This window comes from Clupea harengus, chromosome 11 (assembly GCF_900700415.2).
Source record: "Clupea harengus chromosome 11, Ch_v2.0.2, whole genome shotgun sequence".
Taxonomy (NCBI): domain Eukaryota; kingdom Metazoa; phylum Chordata; class Actinopteri; order Clupeiformes; family Clupeidae; genus Clupea; species Clupea harengus.
In genome coordinates, this window is record NC_045162.1 from 26,002,306 (window position 1) to 26,024,105 (window position 21,800).

General features: G+C 44.2%; 1 protein-coding gene across 25 annotated transcripts in view; it reads left to right on the forward strand.

The window, feature by feature from the left end:
* LOC105905367 (plectin-like) overlaps window positions 1–21,800 on the forward strand; it is a 155,747-nt gene that overhangs the window by 102,950 nt on the left and 30,997 nt on the right. For 23 of the 25 annotated variants that reach the window (XM_031576557.2, XM_031576559.2, XM_031576561.2 and 20 more), the window contains 8 exons: window positions 663–838; window positions 1,054–1,192; window positions 1,682–2,038; window positions 2,153–2,236; window positions 2,346–2,450; window positions 2,681–2,779; window positions 4,442–7,795; window positions 8,132–15,312. In XM_031576557.2, the coding sequence (XP_031432417.1) occupies window positions 663–838; window positions 1,054–1,192; window positions 1,682–2,038; window positions 2,153–2,236; window positions 2,346–2,450; window positions 2,681–2,779; window positions 4,442–7,795; window positions 8,132–14,452 (10,635 nt within the window). In that variant the 3' untranslated portion in view covers window positions 14,453–15,312. Of the gene's footprint in view, window positions 1–662; window positions 839–1,053; window positions 1,193–1,681; window positions 2,039–2,152; window positions 2,237–2,345; window positions 2,451–2,680; window positions 2,780–4,441; window positions 7,796–8,131; window positions 15,313–15,691; window positions 15,791–17,755; window positions 17,809–18,734; window positions 18,847–21,800 lie in introns of those variants that run through there. The other 2 variants (XM_031576570.2, XM_031576569.2) reach the window with 2 other exon arrangements.

Consider the following 21,800-nt stretch of genomic DNA (forward strand, 5'->3'; position numbering starts at 1 on the left):
AGAGATAACCACAGGATGGGGAGAGAGGGAGAAAGAATGTCCGGAGAGATAGAGTCGGGAGTGTACTGGTGCTGCGCTGGAGTTGGGGGGGGGGGGGGGATGAGCGGTGACTCAGAGAAGGAAGGGAGGGAGGAAAGGCGGACCACAGTGGGCAGAGGCGGGCAGCGGAGAGGGGGGTGGGTCACATTATGAAATGCCATGCTCACCGTTTCCAGTGCTCTCTCTCTCTCCCGCTGCCAGGGCGAACAGGAACAGAGAGAGGCTGTTTTCGGTGCTTCTCTCCCAGTTTAGCACAGGCAGGCGGGCGGGCTAGTCATTATTGTAGCCTCTTTCCCCTCGCTGCCGTCCTGCATGGATTCAGAGGGCGAGGTGCTCGAGGGGCCCCCGTCTCCTCTCCAGTTCTGCTGGTCTGCAGTGGGGCTCTTGCTTTTGGGGCTCCTCTCTCTTCTGTTCCTCTATGACTTGCTGGGGTCCCTCAGGCCACGGGGAGAGCAGGTACAGGTTAGTTCCTTGGAATACAGGGATCCAGTTAAGAGAACATTTATGTTTTTGGTTTTTAGATCAGCGTCAGGCAAAGACATAGGCCTCCAGTTTCTTCACAGGACGCTTCCCAGCGAGGAGAAATTTTGCTCAGTGAATTTTTGACATTGTTTCGTCCACAGAAAGATCATACTAAGCTGCAGGGCATCAAGAAGAATCTGGATGTCGTGGCAGGAAAAGCTGAGGAGGTCTTGGCAGCACCCGAGCAGGCTAGCAGTCCAGTGCTGCGTTCCGAGCTGGACATCACCTTGCAGAAGATGGATCAAGTCTACAGTCTGTCCACCATCTACCTGGAGAAGTAAGTGTAGACCTACACAGTGTCTCCTCTCCCACTGTATCATGCTAATGACGACAGAAAACAAGGCACTTTTGTTCTTTTGCACTGTATGTCTGTGAAATGGAATGCTCTCAACTAAATATTGTTATTGTGTAGTTAATTATGACATGACAAAAAGTCTAAATATTATTGTTTATACCTCTCTCTCTGCCCTTCCTCGTCTTCTTCTTCTTCAGACTAAAGACAGTAGATGTTGTGGTCCGTAACACGCAAGGGGCAGAGGACGTGCTAAAGAAGTACGAGGACCGCCTCCGTGACGTTCACAAAGTCCCGACAGACGTCAAAGAGGTGGAGATCTACCGTACCGAACTCAAGGTAAATATCCGGTGAAGACAGTAATCAAGCAGGCATGTCTGGCATCTCTATGCAGTGCAGTTTACCAAATGTTCACTAATTATTGCCAGATTTTCTCTTTGGAAGTGAGGCTCCGGGCACTTTAGCTGACATAGTTGTTTTAGTAAATTTATGGTGGTTCATTGAATTAAGACCAGATCCTCCCATATAAACAATAGCATGTGTGTGGAAATAATTACCTGACTCCAAATTACAAATGATGGAGTACCGATGAAGGAAAGATGGAACAGTTTTATATTTAATTAGAACTCTACATTTTAATGTGAACCTGTATGTCAACTAGAATGTTTTTATCATTTAAAAAAAATCCCCATTCTAGTAGCTTGTAGAAAGAATCTCTGTAAATCTCTATAAACTGTAAACCTGTGAAGAATCGAACAGAATAGAACAGGGTAACTACTAGAAGCCTCTCTCACCATTTTTAAAAAATCCCATTCTTGTCTCTTGTAGGTCATGCGTAAGAACGCAGAGGGCGAGCAGCCTGTCTTCGACGGGCTGGAGGGTGGGCTGGGGAAGGCGGCGTCCGTCAGCGAGCGCATGTCCCGCGTGCACAGCGAGCGCGACGCGGAGCTCGAGCACTACCGCCAGCTCCACACCAGCCTCCAGGACCGCTGGCAGGCCGTGTACGCCCAGATCGACCTGCGCCTGCGGGAACTGGAACAGCTGGGCAGGCAGCTGGGCTACTACCGCGAGAGCTACGACTGGCTCATCTGCTGGATCGCCGACGCCAAGCAGAGGCAGGAGAAGATCCAGGCCGTGCCCATCACAGACAGCAAGACACTCAAGGAGCAGTTGGCCCAGGAGAAGGTAACACACTTTCTTAGAAGCTTGCATTTTTTTGTGAATGAAAGTAACCATGTTCTGTTTGGTTAGGATTATTGCTAACTGACTCTGATATATTGTGTCATTCGTCATTTACAGAAACTCCTGGAGGAGATTGAAAAGAACAAAGAAAAAGTTGATGAGTGTCAGAAATACGCCAAGGCGTACATTGACACCATCAAGGTAAATCTGAAATAAAAATGCACATGGCACTATGGTTGTTGGAACTATAACATTTTGTATTGTTTTCCTGCCTCATCTGCAATGACTGTTTTTTTGTTCATTCCCTCAGGACTACGAACTTCAACTGATCGCTTACAAAGCTCAGGTGGAGCCGCTGACATCACCCCTGAAGAAAACCAAAATGGATTCGGCCTCTGACAACATCATTCAGGAGGTGAGTCTCCACCTCAAAGATGTGTTTAGTGAGGAGAGTATAACCTTATACTACTGATAATACTTTGATTGTCCATTGCACATGGTGACTGTTATTCAAGTAATACATCATAATGTTATACATTATCTGGAATATTCTACTTAATCTATGTATTAACATGTTAGGGACTATGTTTGTGAAAGTGATGCCTATTTTATGTTTATCTAATCCTTTTTTCTTTTTGTCTGTAGTATGTGACTCTTAGAACTCGCTACAGTGAGCTGATGACGCTCACCAGTCAATACATCAAGTTCATCACAGACACACAGCGCCGCCTAGAGGAGGAGGAGGTGCGTGACAACCCACGGGGAATTGTGGAGCATTCCCCAAACAATAACACTAACAATAACCTTAATAACCTAATCCAACCAAAACCGAACCAAACACAGACTCTGACACACACACACACACACACACACTCCCATAGAATTAATGTATGGGTGACTAGACATGCTTTGTCATTGCTGCTGTTCCTGGATAGAAAGGCAATGTCGTTTCTAGTTTTATATATGGGTGGCAAAAACTATTCTCTCTGGAAGGGATTTTGAATGAATAAACTAGAATTTATAAAACTTACATTTACAACTAAATATTTTGCTGACTTGATCCTGTTTCTCTCTAAGGCTCAATGAAGACATAGGGTACATCAGGGTTCGTGGATGTAGGGTCTCTGTTTGTTACCATCTCTGTGGATATGTGTATTTTGCTGAGCAGGACCTCTAGTGTTGGGTGGCAGTATTTATTCAGAGGTATCATTCTATGGATGTTAAATGTCATCTGTACATTTTATTGTGGAAAAGTCACTTCTCATTTTCCATTTTGCACACTACCTTAGTGTTATACTGTACTCTGGTCGCCATGTTTCACCACTTCACTCTTCCAGATTAACACAAATTTCTTTCTCCCGTTCTTTTCTAACCCTAATGTTTTGTTTGTTTCTTTGCCTCTCTTAACTGCTTGCCAGTGCTTTGTCATGATGATTGCTTGACTTGTTTGGGTGCTAAAGAGGTAAATGTGATAGTGCTTCAGGTATTCACACTCATATCTTCAGACTCTTGTCTTCTGTAACTCTCATCAGATCATCCATAGAAATCATTCTCCTCTAACATTTTCTTCTTGACAACACATGCACGTTCATTTCCTGTAACGATATTATAGTCCAGATGATCTATATCAATATATCTGCATCATACATAGCTTGTCTCAAAGCAGCTTTCCTCATTGTGTAACTGTGCTTTTCCTTTCCTCCATCTTTCTTGCTACACAAAGCATGGCTTGGCTATCAGACACGCAGGGCAAAGCCTCTCCTAAAACACTTTTGGAATAAAAGTTCATTCAAACGCCACACTTGCAGCCTTTTCCAAACTATCCTAATGCCCTTCATTCCTTAAGTTCCCTTTTTCCTATCATCTTATTGTTCACAACTGCCACTGTCCTCTATGGCTGACCAGACTGTAATTCATTTCAAATGGGTTTGCATAAATTGAACTTGTTCATTATAGTCATTTCAAAGGATAGTGTTTCGATTTAGGATCCTTCCTTGCATCAGACCATTGTAGCAAGTTGTGGTAATTCATAGTGTGTGGTGTTGCCCTGCTTGTATTGAAAAATGCAGCAAATGCTTGTAAGAGAATCCTACAAAGGAAAAGGCTTCAGGCGCATGACTTGATGTTCAGACTGTGAAGTGAAGTGTTGTGAAGTAATGTCTCACGTCTCCATACATTAATTACATCAAACAACACAACCACATCCGGTAGCATCATACATATTAACCTTGCACCCGCATCCTGTCTCGAAAAATCTAACATCATTGTCATGAGTTTGCATCTACCATGTGTTGATTTACCTTTTCTTTAACCTTAGCCTTAACAATAACCATAACCTTAACACATAACACCTCATGCTTGATCTTAATTGTGACTTTTCTGTACCATTTGCTTCCACTAATACAGAAAACTACTGAGAAACTTAAAGAGGAAGACAGGAAAAAAATGGCCGAAATGCAGGCCGAGTTAGACAAGCAAAAGCAGCTAGCAGAGGGTCACGCAAAGGCCGTTGCCAAAGCGGAAAAAGAGGCCAAGGAGCTGAAGCTCATGATGCAGGAAGAAGTTAGCAAGAGAGAGGTAGTAGCTTTGGATGCAGAGAAGCAGAAACACAACATTCAGCAAGAGCTACATGAACTCAAGAACCTCTCAGAGCAACAGATCAAGTCCAAGAGCCATCAGGTTGAGGAGGCCCTCCAAAGCCGGACCAAGATAGAGGAGGAAATCCGCATCATCAGGATCCAACTGGAGACAACTGTGAAGCAGAAAGGCACTGCTGAAACCGAACTGCAGCAGCTTAGGGACAAGGCTGCTGAGGCAGAGAGGTTGAGAAAAGCTGCTCAAGAGGAGGCAGAAAAGCTGAGAAAACAGGTCAGTGACGAGACACAGAAGAAGCGCAAGGCCGAGGAGGAGCTCAAGCTCAAAGCCGAAGCTGAGAAGGAGGCTGCCAAACTAAAACAGCGGGCTTTGGAGGACCTAAACAATCTCAAAATGCAGGCAGAGGAAGCAGAAAGGCGAATGAAGCAAGCCGAGGTTGAGAAGGAACGGCAGATCAAGGTGGCCCACGAGGCAGCGCAGAAAAGCGCCGCTGTCGAGCTCCAGAACAAGCGCATGTCCTTCGTTGCAAAGACTTCAAAGCTGGAAGAGTCTCTCAAGCAAGAGCATGGCACTGTTATTCAACTCAAAGAAGAGGCAGAACGTCTCAAGAGGCTACAAGAGGAGGCTGACAAGGCCAGAGAGGAAGCTGAGAAGGAGCTGGAAAAGTGGAGGCAGAAGGCCAATGAGGCTCTCCGACTCAGACTCCAGGCAGAAGAGGAGGCACATAAGAAGACTGTTGCCCAGGAGGAGGCTGAAAAACAGAAGGACGACGCCGAACGAGAGGCTAAGAAGAGGACCAAAGCAGAGGAGTCTGCTCTGAAACAGAAGGACATGGCTGAGCAGGAGCTCGAGAGGCAGAGGAAACTGGCTGACACCACGGCACAGCAGAAATTCACTGCAGAGCAAGAGCTTATTCGTTTAAGGGCTGACTTCGACCACGCAGACCAACAGCGATCTCTACTTGACGACGAACTCTACCGTCTCAAAAACGAGGTCAGTGCTGCGGAGCAGCAAAGGAAACACCTTGAAGATGAACTTGCTAAAGTGAAAAGTGAAATGGATATCCTTCTGAAACTGAAGACCAAGGCTGATAAAGAGAGCATGTCCAACACAGAAAAGAGTAAACAGCTGCTTGTGGCAGAGGCTGCAAAAATGCGAGACCTTGCTGAGGAAGCATCCAAGCTTCGTGCCATTGTTGAGGAGGCAAAGAGACAGAGGCAGATTGCTGAGGATGAAGCCGCCCGACAAAGAGCAGAGGCTGAGAGAATCCTGAAAGAGAAACTTGCAGCAATTAATGAGGCGACTCGCCTCAAAACTGAAGCTGAGATTGCCCTTAAAGAAAAGGAAGCGGAGAATGAACGCCTCAGGAGGAAAGCTGAAGATGAAGCTTACCAGAGGAAAGCTCTTGAAGATCAGGCCAGCCAGCACAAACAAGACATTGAAGAAAAGATAGTCCTACTTAAGAAGTCCTCTGAAGCTGAACTGGAGAGACAGAAAACCATTGTTGATGATACTCACAAACAAAGACGAATTGTGGAGGAGGAGATTCGCATCCTCAAGCTTAACTTTGAGAAAGCCTCATCTGGAAAGCTTGATTTGGAGCTGGAACTAAACAAACTCAAGAACATCGCAGACGAAACTCAGCAAACCAAAATCCAGGCTGAGAAAGAGGCAGAGAAGATGAGGAAGCTTGCATTAGAGGAGGAAAAACGAAGGAGAGAAGCAGAAGATAAAGTTAAGAAAATTGCTGCTGCAGAACAAGAGGCAGCTCGTCAACGCCAGGCAGCCCAGGAAGAAGTTGAACGCCTCAAAAAGAAAGCTACTGAGGCCAATATACAAAAAGAGGAGGCAGACAAAGAGGCAGAACGGCAAATCCTTTCAGCTAAAGAAGCAGCACAGAAATGCAGTGCAGCAGAACAGCAAGTGCAAAGCATCCTTGTCCAGCAAAAAGAGGACAGCCTTGTTCAGAAGAAGCTGAGACAAGAATTTGAGAAGGCTAAAAAGGTAGCAAAAGAAGCAGAAAAAGCTAAAGAGAAAGCTGAGAAAGAGGCTGCTCTCCTTCGTCAACAAGCTGAGGAAGCTGAACGCCAGAAGCAAGCAGCAGAGGTGGAAGCTGCCAACCAAGGCAAAGCTCAAGAGGATGCTGAGAGACTGAGAAAGGCGGCAGAGTTGGAGGCTGCAAAGAGAGCCCAAGCAGAGGCAGCAGCGATCAAACAGAAGCAACATGCCGATGCTGAGATGGCCAAACACAAGAAACTGGCAGAGAAAACCATAAAACAAAAATCTCAAGTTGAGCAAGAACTTGCCAAGGTCAAACTGCAGCTTGATGAGACAGATAACCAGAAGTCTCTTCTGGATGATGAGCTCCAACGCCTTAAGGATGAGGTCGGTGAGGCTTCTAAGCAGAAGGCTCAAGTAGAAGAAGAGCTGTTCAAAGTCAAAGTTCAGATGGAGGAACTGATGAAATTGAAGCAGAGAATTGTGGAGGAGAACCAGCGCCTTATCAAAAAAGACAAAGATAACTCACAGAAGTTTCTTGCTGAAGAGGCCGAGAACATGAAGAAGCTGGCTGAGGAAGCTGCCAGGCTTAGTGTCGAGGCTCAGGAGGCCGCTCGCATGAGAGAAATTGCAGAGGATGATCTTGCTCAACAACGGACCCTCGCAGAAAAGGTCCTTAAAGAAAAGAAGCAAGCCATCCAGGAGGCCTCTAAACTTAGAGCTGAGGCAGAAATGCTCCAGAGACAGAAGCAACAAGCTCAGGAACAGGCTCAGAAGCTGCTAGAGGACAAGCAGCAAATGCAGCAACGTCTGGATGACGAGATGGAAGGCTTTCAGAAATCCTTGGAAACTGAGCGCCAGAGGCAGTTGCAGATAACAGCTGAGGCAGAGAAACTCAAACTGCAGGTGTCTCAGCTCAGCGATGCTCAGGCCAAAGCTGAGGCAGATGCCAAAAAGTTCAAGAAACAGGCCGACGAGATCAGTGCCCGTCTGCACGAGACAGAGCTTGCGACCAAAGAGAAGATGACTGTTGTGCAGACGCTCGAAGTGCAGAGGCTGAGCAGTAACAAAGAGGCCGATGAGCTGCGCAAAGCCATCACTGACCTCGAGAAAGAGAAGTCTAGACTGAAAAGAGATGCAGAGGACTTACAAAATAAGTCCAAAGAGGTATTGTGTTCAAAGATGGCATATAAGCGCAGCTTATGTCATTGTTAACCCCTTCCTGTAACGCTTTCTCAGTTTGAAAATACTTCCTTTAACAAAATACTCTCCCTTTTCCTTACACTAAGAATGAATAATGTGATGAATTATGATATTCTGAATCAATCTTTGAATGCCACTATACATATTATTTCAATTACATTTTAAGTATGCTCTCTGAAGACGTGGAATGTTCGCATAGCATGTGTTAAAATACCATATATCTTCTTGTTTTGAGTGATTTACTTTGTGAAGAACAACAATATCATGTCACTCATTTTATTCTTTTTCTCCCTACTCCAGGTTGCGAACGCGCAACAGGAACAGATGAAGCAGGAGAAGACACTCCTTCAGCAGTCCTTCATTGCTGAGAAAGAAGAACTACTAAAAAAAGAGAAGCTCATTGAAGATGAGAAGAAGAAGCTAGAGAGCCAGTTTGAAGAGGAGGTCCGAAAGGGAAAGGCTCTCAAAGATGAGCAGGAACAGCAGAGGAAGCAGATGGAGGAGGAGAAGAAGAAACTCAAGGCCACCATGGATGCTGCCCTCAAGAAACAACAGGAAGCAGAGCAGGACATGCTGAATAAGCAGAAAGAGATGCAGGATCTAGCCAAGAAAAAGCTGGACCAGGAGAAATTGCTTGAAGATGAAAACAAGAAGCTCCGTGAGAAGTTGCAACATCTTGAAGAGATTCAGCAGCAAGCATCTCTTACCCGTGAGATCCAGATTCAAACAGATGAGGTCCCTGAAGGTGAACTGGTTCACATGACCATGGTAGAGACAACAAGGAAAGTCCTCAATGGTCAAAGCACAGGTGATGAAGTTGACAGCAGAAATGGGGAGTCTCCTTTGTCATTTGATGGCATTCGTGAGAAGGTACCTGCAAGTAGACTCTTTGATGTTGGACTTCTGACCAAGAAAGAGTTTGATAAATTGAAGAAGGGCAAAACCACCGTGCAGGACCTCAGCCAAACAGACAAACTTAAGACAATTCTCAAGGGAAATAACTGCATTGCTGGCCTCCTAGTGCATCCAAACCAGAAGATGTCCATCTATCAAGCCATGAAAGAAATGAAAATTTCACAAAGCACTGGCTTAATTCTACTGGAAGCACAAGCAGCATCAGGCTTCGTAGTTGACCCCATCAAGAACAAGAAGCTTACAGTCAATGAAGCAGTGAAAGAGGGACTCGTAGGACCAGAACTGCACAACAAATTGCTCTCTGCTGAAAGAGCGGTCAGTGGTTACAAAGATCCTTACACAGGCGGAAAGATTTCAACCTTTGCGGCCATGAAGAAGGGTCTTATTGTGGAGAGTGAGGCCATCAGACTACTTGATGCTCAGATGGCCACAGGTGGAATCATCGATCCAGTCAACAGTCACCGTGTGCCAATTGAAACTGCCCTCAAACAGGGTTATCTGGACGCAGACATGAAGAAAATCCTGGAGAAACCCACAGATGACACCAAAGGATTCTTTGACCCAAATACCCAGGAAAACCTCACCTACAAACAGCTGATGGAAAGATGTACTACAGATCCTGAAACAGGGTTGATGATCCTGCCCATCTCAGAGAATGCTGCTCTCAGTGCAAGAACATATACTGATGAAGAAGCAAAGGATGTCTTCAACAAAACAAATATCTCTGTACCTTTTGGAAAATTCAAGGGAAAAACTATTACAATCTGGGAAATCATCAACTCTGAGTACTTCACAGATGACCAGAGAAAGGATCTCATCCGCCAGTACAAGACAGGGAAAATCACAATTGAGAAAATTATCAAGATTGTCATAACTGTTGCTGAGGAGAAAGAGAAAAAGAATGAAATTGCTTTTGATGGTTTGAGAGCACCTGTGCCTGCCACTGAGCTCTTGGAATCCAAAATCATTGACAAAGACCTGTTCAACAAACTACACAAAGGCAATAAAACAGTCAAGGAAGTGTCTGAGATGGACCATGTTCACAAGTCTTTGAAAGGCACCAACTGCATTGCTGGTGTAGTTATCGACTCAACTAAAGAAACACTGTCCTTCTATCAAGCCTTGAAGCGGGAGGTGGTGAGACCCACTCATGCTTTAAATATGCTGGAAGCACAGGCTGCAACTGGGTTCATGGTTGACCCTGTCAATAATCAGAAGCACACAGTTGATGAGGCTGTTAAGGCAGGTTTAGTTGGTCCTGAACTTCATGAAAAACTGTTGTCTGCTGAAAGAGCTGTCACTGGCTACAAGGATCCTTACACTGGCAAGACTGTGTCTTTGTTTGAGGCAATGAAAAAGGACCTCATCAATAAAGATCAGGGAATCCGACTTCTTGATGCACAGATGACGACAGGTGGTATTATTGACCCAGTGAAAAGTCATCGCATTCCCCATGATGTGGCCTGCAAACGGGGATACTTTGATGATCAGACAAACAAGCTGCTAAACAATCCAACAGATGACATCAAGGGTTTCTATGACCCCAACACTCAAGAAAATGTCACATATCTGCAACTCCAAAAGCGGTGTGTCACAGACAAAAAGACGGGCCTTCAGCTTCTGCCCCTCTCTGATCAAGCTATCAACTCAAAAGAGGAGCACAAATACACAGAGGCACAGACCAAAGATGCCATGAATCAGGCAACAATGGAGGTAGAAAGTGGACCCTTCAAAGGCAAAAAGGTCACTATCTGGCAGATGCTAAATTCTGAATACCTTACTGACGAGCAAAGACAAGATCTGATTAGACAGTACAGAACAGGCAAATTCACAATTGAAAAAATCATAAAGATTGTGATCACAGTCATTAATGAAAAAGAAGCAATGAAACAGGAGAAAGGCAACTTTAAAGGACTCAGAACTATGGTACCAGGCAAGTCACTGCTCGACTCTAAGATCATTGACAAAGCAACGTTTGATGCAGTTCAGCAAGGCAAGAAGACAGCAGCAGAAGTTAGCAAAGATAAATCTGTCAATAAATACCTACAAGGTTCAGACAGCATTGCTGGTATCTACAATGACCAGACTAAAGAGAAGCTCAGTATATACCAAGCCATGAAGAAAACGCTCCTCAGACAGACCACGGGTGTGGCACTGCTTGAAGCTCAGGCAGCCACGGGATTCATTGTAGACCCACTGAAAAATCAGTTCTTGACTGTGGATGAAGCTGTGAAATCAGGCCTTGTCGGTCCCGAACTTCATGAGAAACTGCTCTCTGCTGAAAAAGCAGTCACAGGCTACAAAGACCCATACACTGGAAACAAAATTGCCCTCTTTCAAGCCATGCAGAAAGAACTAATTCCAAAGGACCAAGCAATGCCCCTCCTTGAGGCACAGATGGTCACTGGTGGAATCATTGATCCAGTAAACAGCCACCGTCTTCCAAATGATGTGGCCATCCAGCGTGGATTCTACAGTAAAGAAATGGCCAACACTCTCTCTGAACCTACAGATGACAACAAGAGGTTCTCTGACCCCACTTCAGATATGAATGTGTCATACAAGCAGCTGAAAGATAAATGCATGAGTGACCCAGACACAGGACTTTGCCTGCTGACTCTCTCCAAGCCACAATCACCAACAATAGTTGAAAAGACTTACCTGTACACCGAGGAACAGACCCAGCATGACCTATCTGGCACCCAGGTTGATATTCCAATTGAAGGCTTTGGTGACAAGCCCATGTCCCTTTGGGATATCATGAGCTCAAATCTGATCCCAGAATCAGAAAGGGCTAAACTCATGGAAGAATACCGGGCTGGCCAAATAACAAAGGAACGCATGATAATCATCATCATCGAGATCATGGAACAGAGAGAAATCATCCGAGGGGAGAACGTCAAAACATGCAATACAATTAGACGAAGAATTACTATTGAAGAGCTCTACAGTGCTCGCGTCATTGACCAAGAAACCTACAACCTGCTGAAACAAGAGAAGAAGACCATCCGTGAGATCATGGAGATGCAGAGTGTGAAAAAATATTTGTATGGCACAGGCAGTGTTGCTGGTGTCATGTCAGACTCTAACAACAAGATCGGCATTTACCAGGCAATGAAGAGGGGCCTCATGAAGTCTGAAGTAGCTATGACTCTCTTGGAGGCTCAGGCTGCAACTGGATTCATGGTTGATCCTGTCAAAAATGAAATGCTCACAGTTGATGAGGCTGTCCGTAAAGGTGTAGTTGGCCCAGAGATCCACGACAGACTTCTCTCTGCTGAAAGGGCAGTAACTGGTTACAGAGACCCATACAGTGGCAAGATCATCTCTCTCTTCCAAGCAGTGAAAAAGAACCTTGTCACTGAGGAATATGCTCTAAAGCTTCTTGAAGCTCAAACAGCCACAGGTGGTATTATGGACCCTGAGTTCAACTTCCACCTTCCTTCAGATGTTGCCACAGGCCGTGGTTACATTAACAGGGAGACAATGGAGAGGCTGTCTGATGAGGTGAAGGGATATGTGGACCCCCTTACAGAAGAAGAGATTTCCTATGCAAATCTGCTCAAGAGATGTAAGGTTGATCCTGAAACTGGCCTGCGTTTCCTCTCACTTGCCGACAGAAGGCTGATGTTCAAGGGTCTTAGAAAGCAGATCACCATGGAGGAGCTGTTCCGCTCACAGATCATTGACCAGAAGACCCTCACAGAACTGAATGAAGGTCTGGTGAGTGTAGAGGAAATCAGCAGTAGACTCCAAAAATATATTGAAGGCGAAAGTTGTATTGCTGGAGTGTATGTGGAGACCAACAGAGAGCGTCTCTCCATCTACCAAGCCATGAAGAAGAATATGATCAGACCAGGGACAGCTTTTGAGCTGCTTGAGGCCCAAGCCGCAACAGGCTATGTTATTGACCCAATCAAGAACCTTAAACTGACAGTCAATGAATCTGTGAGGATGGGCATTGTGGGTCCAGAATTTAAAGACAAGCTTCTCTCTGCAGAACGGGCCGTGACAGGCTACAAAGATCCTTACTCAGGCAAGACCATCTCTCTCTTCCAGGCCATGAAGAAAGGTCTCATTCTAAAAGATCATGGCATCCGTCTCCTTGAAGCCCAGATTGCCACAGGAGGAATCATTGATCCAGAGGAGAGTCATCGCTTGCCAGTAGAGGTGGCTTACAAACGTGGCTTCTTTGATGAGGAAATGAATGAGATCCTCACTGACCCATCTGATGACACCAAGGGATTCTTTGATCCCAACACTGAAGAGAATTTAACTTACCTAGGGTTGATGGAGAGATGCATTACAGATCCAGACACTGGCCTTGTGCTCTTGCTGCTGAAAGAGAAGAAACGAGAAAGAAAGGCATCCTCAAAGTCCTCCGTGCGCAAACGCAGAGTGGTCATTGTGGACCCAGAGTCTGGCAAAGAGATGTCAGTGTACGAAGCGTACCGTAAAGAGCTCATTGACCATCAGACCTACCTGGAATTGTCAGAGCAGGAATGTGAGTGGGAAGAGGTTACCATCACTTCATCTGATGGCTCTGTGAAGTCTATCATCATTGACAGGAGATCAGGCCGGCAATATGACATTGATGACGCCCTTGCCCGAGCTCTCATTGACCAGTCCTCTCTGGATCAGTACCGCTCCGGAAACTTGGCCATCACTGAATTTGCTGACATGCTATCTGGAAATATGGGTGGCTTCCGTTCCCGATCCTCCTCCATCGGATCGACCTCCTCCACCTCAATCAGAACCCCTGCCACCATATGGAATGATCCAACAGAGGTCACTGGCCCAGTGGCTGGAATTCTGGACACTGACACCTTAGAGAAAGTCTCAATCACTGAGGCTATGCACAGGAATCTGGTTGACAACATCACTGGCCAGAGACTGCTGGAGGCACAGGCTTGCACTGGAGGCATAATTGATCCTGCAACAGGGGAGAAATTCTCTGTCGCTGATGCAACTGAGAAGGATCTTGTTGATAAGATAATGGTTGACAGATTAAACCTGGCTCAGAAAGCCTTCAATGGCTTTGAGGACCCCAGAACTAAAGTGAGGATGTCTGCCTCCCAAGCCCTCAAGAAAGGTTGGCTGTATTATGAAGCTGGTCAGCGATTTCTGGAAGTGCAATACCTCACTGGTGGTCTCATAGAACCAGATGTTGAGGGAAGAGTTTCTTTAGAGGAGGCCATCAGAAAGAGTACCATTGATGCTCGCACTGCCCAAAAGCTAAGAGATGTAAGTGCCTACTCTAAATACCTGACCTGCCCAAAAACCAAACTCAAGATTTCTTATAAAGATGCCATGGACAGAAGTATGGTTGAGGAAGGATCTGGCTTGCGACTTCTGGAAGCTTCATCCCAGTCTAGCAAAGGCCTGTACAGTCCTTACAACGTAAGTGGCTCTGGGTCTGCCTCCGGCTCTCGCTCTGGCTCAAGGACAGGGTCAAGATCTGGCTCAAGAAGGAGCAGCTTTGATGCCACTGGTTCTAGCTTTAGCATGAATTTCTCCTCATCCTCATTGACATCCACCAGCTACGGCCGAAGATACAATGCAGGACCTGACAGTGGCATCAACATGGATGAACTAGCCCAGGCCATTACAGCACTGTCTATGATCAGGCCCACCATTCAAGGCTGCAGTTCAGAGGAGCTTAGCTCTTTCACAACATTTCTACCCCTTCACACCTCAGTGGCTTAAAAATGATATTCAAAAGGAGGACAACAAAGACATATTTATTCAGCTTTGCATGTGGTTGCTTTAGGAAATTGCATTCCGAAAACTACCATTTTTTTCTTTTTGGATTATTAAGCTCCAACTCTACATAGTATGGATGCTTAAAACTATGCATACCTGTCCGGCCTTAAGTGGTTATTATTTTGTATCTATTTTTTTCCTGCAGTTTCATATAATATTCAATAGGGTAGTATTTTAAAATAACATGGTATTTTTGATTAAATGACAACTATTTTTATAGAGCAGTTGTCATTGAGGCTAATTGTTTTTAAATATTTTACATTTCTATTCGCAACTTCAGAAAGTTTTTGATTGTTTTTACTGTTTATGTTTCTTTGTCTGGAGAAAACTCCAAAAGATATGCCAAGATAGATATACAATTTATGTTTACCAGATAAAAAAAAAATATATATGGCTATATTTCTAAGTACAGTATGTGTATAGATATCTGTTAAAGCAATTTTATTAAGAAGAAGATATTAGCCATCAAAGTAAGCATAAACAATTGGCTAACTTGCTAAAGCGCAGAGTAAGGAAAAACACTAAATGTATAGCTTTTCAGATTTTAGTTTTTTTTAAGAGAGCAACATTCAAAGCTGCAAGATTTTTTTGGTGGGCGATTTCTGCTCAACCATCACACAGAAGCACCAAACATCCTGTCCACAGGGTTTCGAACATTCAAGTCTGAAAACTCTGACACATACACGTACTACACAGCCAGTCAATGATGTCCAGTGTCCTCATTATTATTTAATTGCAACTACAATATGTCCTCATACCAACACTCAAGCTCTACTCAGTCAAGTCCCCCATGACCTACTGTCCCCCAAGAAGATTTCAGATGTCACACCCAGCTCCACCTAACATTACCTGGAGGTGGTCAAAGTTCCTGGACTGGTTTTGTACCTGTAAGTTATACTGGGGTGACTTTTGGGGGGTGGCTGGCTGTCCTCTTCACACTTCCTGCTGACTTTTCCTCACTTTTCTGCTCTAGAGGACATGTTCTACTCATGGAACGTTTTTTGGAAGTAATTTTACTTTAGTTAAATGGCCTTTTTTCATATTATTCTGTCTAAGTCAAAGCTCCTTCACTCTCTCCCCTCTGTTTCAGAACATTTGCCGGAATTTAGTGCACACTTTTTAGGATGAAGTAAGATATAATTAATAAACAACCCTTTGGTCTCTACTTTTTTTTTACAATAGAAGTCTTTACCAAACAGATGTCCTGATGTCCAGATGGACGGAGATGGTGTTCACTCAGTCTGGGATGAAATTCATCCACATCCAACATCCTCTCCTCAGGTACAGTAGTTTGGTATACAATGTTCACTGCCATTAATGCCATCACAAACATCTTTTCAGTTTGCATTTGATTTACATCATTGTTTAATATCATTACAAATAAGCACTCTTTGATTTGGTTTGGTGTTTGTTTTCATTGTTTTTCATTTATTCTTTGGCCTTTTTTTATTTTAGATCTGCAGTCAAGCACCTCTCTTGTCCCACAAACCTCTCCTCTTGCGAGGATTGAATAAAGGCTAGGGTAACACTGAAATCTTCCTGGGATACATGCCAGGAACTGTGCACTGGACTTACACATTCTGGCTCTCACATCAAGACAAAATCTACCCACCTCTTCATCCCATGCTCAGCTTCTTTGGACAAATAGGATGTTCTCCTATGTCTTTGTTACAGCTAAGAATAGTCTTAGTCTATGAGTATGGCTGACGTAATAATATGAATGTACTTTTCAGCTATTCAAATTAGGAATAATTACACTTCCAATCAACCACCAATCTCTAAATTACTAGCTACTGTAGTGTTACACCATTTAAAACCTGGAAAAACCTACCCAGTGTATTAAACACTACCATACATGTAAACAACTGAATGTATTTTTTAATCCTTGCATACAACCATTTTATTTGTCCATGGTTTTTTCTTTTATTTCCCATGGAATGTCTCTGAGTTGCTTTCTCAACTAGTTTTCTTCTCTCTGTCTAGACAGAGTCCTAAACATTGTTATTTTCTTGAAAATACTTGACTTGTGTAAATCTTCTTGTTTTATTTCCATTTTTTCCATCATATTTTTGATATCATTTACTGTAATATATATATTTTTGCTTTGCATGTTTTACTAACTTGGTTACAAATATTTGGAAAAACTGAAAGACAAAGACATTTTGAAAAGTGCGTAGCAAAAAAGTATCACTACTATTTTTGATGTAAAATGTAAAACGTAAACTTGTATGCAATCCACTAACAAGTTGGTTTTGCTCATAAAGAGATGGGAGTGCCTTGACAGGGATTTAACTGGGTGCATCTTTGAAAATAACCCTTATGTAAATAAACATATGATGAAAATGTTCTCATCTTTCTTTTTCATTTTTTCATGCATTCTCAGAATATATCCCTTTAGTTACTTAAAGTGGTGTCATATCCATATATAATGTGTTATATCAATTAGGGAAGCTGTATATTGTAAGTGTATTTTTATTAGTATTTATATTATATTTATATTGCATGTATGAGAAGTGTTCAGACATATGTGGTACGGTTCCATAAAAAAACACTTTCTTTTAAGGCACTTTGGGCAATTGATTGAATCAACTGTAATTATCCATTATACCTCAAGAGGACACTGTTGTTATATTTACTGACGTTGGTAGTTGAGTCAATTATCATTCATTCACATGTTGGTTCATTGTTCAAATTATTTAGAATTATTTTTTACAATTTCCCTGTACATAAATACTAAAAAATAATCTATTTTTACAACAATATAGACATTTTCATTCAGTTCCATTTGAGGTCTCACCTAATGTCTTAGAGAGTTAGGCAGGAGAAGCAACTAGTCACAGCTGTCCCTCAGGAATATGCTGAGGCTGCTCAACTTGCGCCACCGAATCCAGAAAATATGACACCTCTTTCCCATTCTTTTCAGAGTATGGGGGGTGAGGTTAGGAGCCTGCATGGTTCACTAATACTCTATAGATTGGTAAAACTCAAGAACACACATGTGTAAGTGGAGCAGAAAGTAAATGTCCTGCCACATATTGATTTCACTTAATCTGGTAGATTTAATCTACTTACTCATCAAAATCATATGGTTCAAGAATTGTTCTAATGAACCAATTCATACAGTAACTGACACAAAACAACAGAAATAGATTGATACTTTGCAATTCTGTCTATCATCCCATCATTGGCACAGTCGGTACGTGATCATGAAATGCATTTCTGCTTTTCCTTGTCTATTTGTTTCAGGAAGAAAGTGATATAATTCCTGGAGCTGCTCCACCTCCAGGAAAACAATATGGGTAATGGTTGCTTGTAGATGACTAACTCATAAAAGGAGCTAGCGTAGTTCTGTTCCAGATTCGAATTTGACCTCTTAACAAGTCAGTTCCTCTGAGAATGCCAGCAGAAGGGGGGTATTTCACTGGGTGATAGATGACCTACTATCCATAGCAGCTATGGCGTCATACTGACCAGAGGCAATAGGCCAGAATAACGGCCAGCAACGGTAGTTGGCTTCAGGTCCTTTCATAGTTAATGAGAACTCCAGGACAGGATCCAAGGAGAAGAAACTTGAACGGAATAGTAAATCATATTACTGCTGAATGTGTCACAGCTTCGCAAAGGTTTCTTCAACGTGAAGCTAACCTCTTATGACAACAATTCTATTTAACTATATAGGTGCAGTATACATTTGAATACATCAGCAACTACATTGTTTTCTTTATTCATTAACAAACATTGGGAGAGTGTCCAAATGTAAATCAGCCAGAGACACTTTTTATATGTTCATTCTGTGGGCTTGTATGTCTGATTATTTCCTTGCATGCTGAATGGAAACAACAGAAACCCCTCTCTCAGATTCTCTAGTGTGAATTAGCATGTCAAATCAGCCTAATAGGACCGAGTAAAGGCCCTCACTGACACTAATTACTAAGAGCCCGACAGTCAAATAGGTATGTGTAAGGTATTAGGTTGGTCTCTACTTCCCATTACCTAACATATGACTTCCAGCAGGTCAGGGTCCTAAAGACTGTTCAGTTAGATATGTAAAGATGAGGAGTTCAATCATAAGGTTAAAAACAAGAGGACCTGAAACATACATTTTTACCCTCTGAGAAGCGGGACTGATTTGAGCAGATGATTGATCCCACTCTAGACAATGGTGGGTGGACACCTGCAGATAGATAGAGCTGTCTGAGTGTTGTGTGTGTCTGTCCTCCCCCAGGGGCGATCCCGAGAACTGGAGCCAGTGGCAGTGGGAGTTCCGAGGTCAGATCAGGGCATTGCGACACTGGCTGAAGAGCATGGAGATGAGGCTTCCCCCGCTGGATCCAGCTGTAGGTCCTCCTGGGAAAGCTCCCAGCAGCTTCCACTCTCATTCATCTGTTCCACTTCCATGTGCCCTCTTTTCGTTTGCCAGTGCCATATTCTGTGCTGTGTTTGAGACCAAAAAAGGTATTTGGGTTAAAGCTCTGCTGGTGAGTTCAATCCTAGTGTTACGATCTAAGTTCTACGTTTGTTGAAGATGCCTTGAGGACTCGACTTCTATTTGTTGCCGTGCCCGGATTTGCTTAATCCGTGTTTTACAAGTCTGAAGACGTCACAGCAATCTTACAAAGAGCCATGGGCATCTCCCACCATCGCTTTGGAAACAACATTAAAGGAAGAAACTGAAGACGGCAATGTGAGCTAAGCTCCCAGGACCCACAGTCAAACCTCCAACTGTCTCGATGACGTATGCTTTTGTTGGATGGTAATTATTTGGGTTGAGTTTGCCAGCAACAGATGAGAAGGGACTTCAAACAAAAGCCACTGATTTGAACCAACATCCCCCTTTTTGTAACCCTCTGTCCCCATGGTGCAAGGGGTAAGCATCCCAGCAGAAAATGTTTTGGGCTCTGGGGAGCATGAGGGTCTTTCTGAAAAGATGTAAACCCTCGCCACCAGACCCCAGAAGAGAGAAAGAGAGAGAGAGAGAGAAGGAGAGAGAGAGGGGAACAAGGGGGTGGTGACAAAGAGAGAGTTCAACACAGCGGAGAGAAGGAGTGCTGATGGAGAAAGAGAGGGTGAGAATGAGAAGAGAGAGACAGAGAGAGAATTAGGGACAGACACAAGGGGAGGGGGGGGAGTGGAGTGGAGTAGAGTGGAGTGGAGTGGTGACGGTGAGAGAGACAGAGAGGGAGCAGCTCTTTTGGGGGAAAGGGGGTTAGGCAGGCAGGCAGGCAGGCAGGCTCCTTTTGTGCAGCGAGCGAGCGGGTGGACGTGGAGACTGGGGAGGTGCCCTGGGCTGGAGGCTGGAGGCCCCCTGCACACATGAGAGAGCACACTGAAAGCACATTAGACTCAGATGGGAGGAAGAGGCCGGACAGAAAAATAGGATCTTACAGACACAGCGCTCTGATCCGGGCCACAATAGGACTTGTGGTAAACACCCAGTCTATCTCCATCTAATGCCCAGATTTACACCACCAACAACCCTCCGTGGGTTATTTTGTGTGGCAGCATGTCGGTGTCAAAAAATAGACAACACCTTTTGTGTTATTCCTGTGTATTAGATTGCGTTAACTGGCACAATAAAATCATAAGGTATAATGTTTAGACCAAAATATTCACACGAAGTATCAAGTGGCTGGAATATAAACCCAACTCATTTAAGGCCTGATGATTGTCCTTTTGTGTGCGTCACCATCTTCAGTTACAATCCCATAATGAGGATATTTTATGAGTTCTCGAGGGCTATCATAATCAGAGACAGATAATCGCTTTCCTCAGACTCAGGCATTTTTGGGCTATTTCCCAAGTCATCAGATAACTGTTCCTAATGAACACATTTCTTTTCAGTTCAGGATCATGGTTGACTGAAGAACAGGATGCTCAATTATTTAATGTATTGATTGATTTCACGGTTAGCTGAGCAATACACTTCATTCACTTCATTCATTTCAGATGAAACAGCGTGTGCAACTAGCTCTTCATTCTATTGGTAAATGTGAATTGGACTTTCATTCACAAGCAGTTGATAAACAGGCCAGAATGAATCCTTCTTCTTTGAGACATAGTTTAAATGTTTTGCTTTCTTTTAACTGTTGCAGGTAAACACACAAAGCTACTGAGCCAACAATGTGCCTCACATTTCGGGCACACATACATGAATATATATATTCATACTCTGAGGATCTACCACCACGCCTGTGTGTTGTGGAAGAGTCTGCATGGGGGGTGGCTGCCCCTGTCACTGCCCACCCCAGTGAGAGTGAATGAAAGGGGGCTTGTCTTTTATCACGTCCGTCGTGCTATCTCTAACCCCACGCTTTTGTCATGTTAATACCTCCAGTCTGCTTCGCTGATGGTTACAGTCTGGGGGGACTCGTTAGTGTGCTCTACCCCACCACCGCTCTAATCACGGCAGGCAGACACAAAAGTCCAGGAGGAAGCACACCTGCTACTCTACTGACAGGAAAGGAGTTTGTGTCCTAACTTGCCCTGACTTTTTCACGAATCTCCTCTCTAGGGTTTCATCAAAGAATCGGAAATATTTAGACTGAGCAATCTGTGAATGGGAACTTTGAATGCATGTCAGAACAGAGCAGGGCAAAGTCGTGCTTCTCTTGTTTGTGGTTAGTTCCCCCCATCCCCCAAAACAGCAGACCTTCACCTCATCCTCTATGTGCTGCTTCATTCATTAGAGAAGACAAAACTGTCCTCCACTACAGCAGCAGCAGAAGACAGACAGATCTGGGCCAAAAGGGCCTCTTCCTCATTTGACGTCTCGCCTGACAGGGAATTGTGGGATAAAGAGCAGCCTCTGTCCTACAATCTCAAAGGTCTCTCTCCCCCCCCCCCCCCCCCCTACACACACACACACACACACACAGTCTGCATCTCAAATAAGCCCAGCACACATAACCTGCAAACACTTCTGTCACACGAGCGAGCACATGGGAAGTGAACTGGGAGAGAGAGTGAAGGGCTTCCCCTCCAAACCCCCCCCCCCCCCCCCCCTCCTCCTCCTGCTGTTCTCCCCTAGCTCTGTGTGGTAAAGAGCAAACATCACCTCCCCTCTCTCCAGGGTCTGTATGAGTGGGGGGGCTTTTGATGCTGGGAAGGAAACAGACGTTTCTGTTGTATGTGTACGTGTTGGTTTTTCCCCCCTTCTTTTGAATGGGAAGATGACAAAGGAAAGGCAGATTACGGTTCCTTGAAGTAGACAAGTGAGTGGATGTCGAGTCGGCCCAGCTGGGTGCGTTTACTGTCGACGATCCGAAGGATCAATGTACATGCAATTATATCT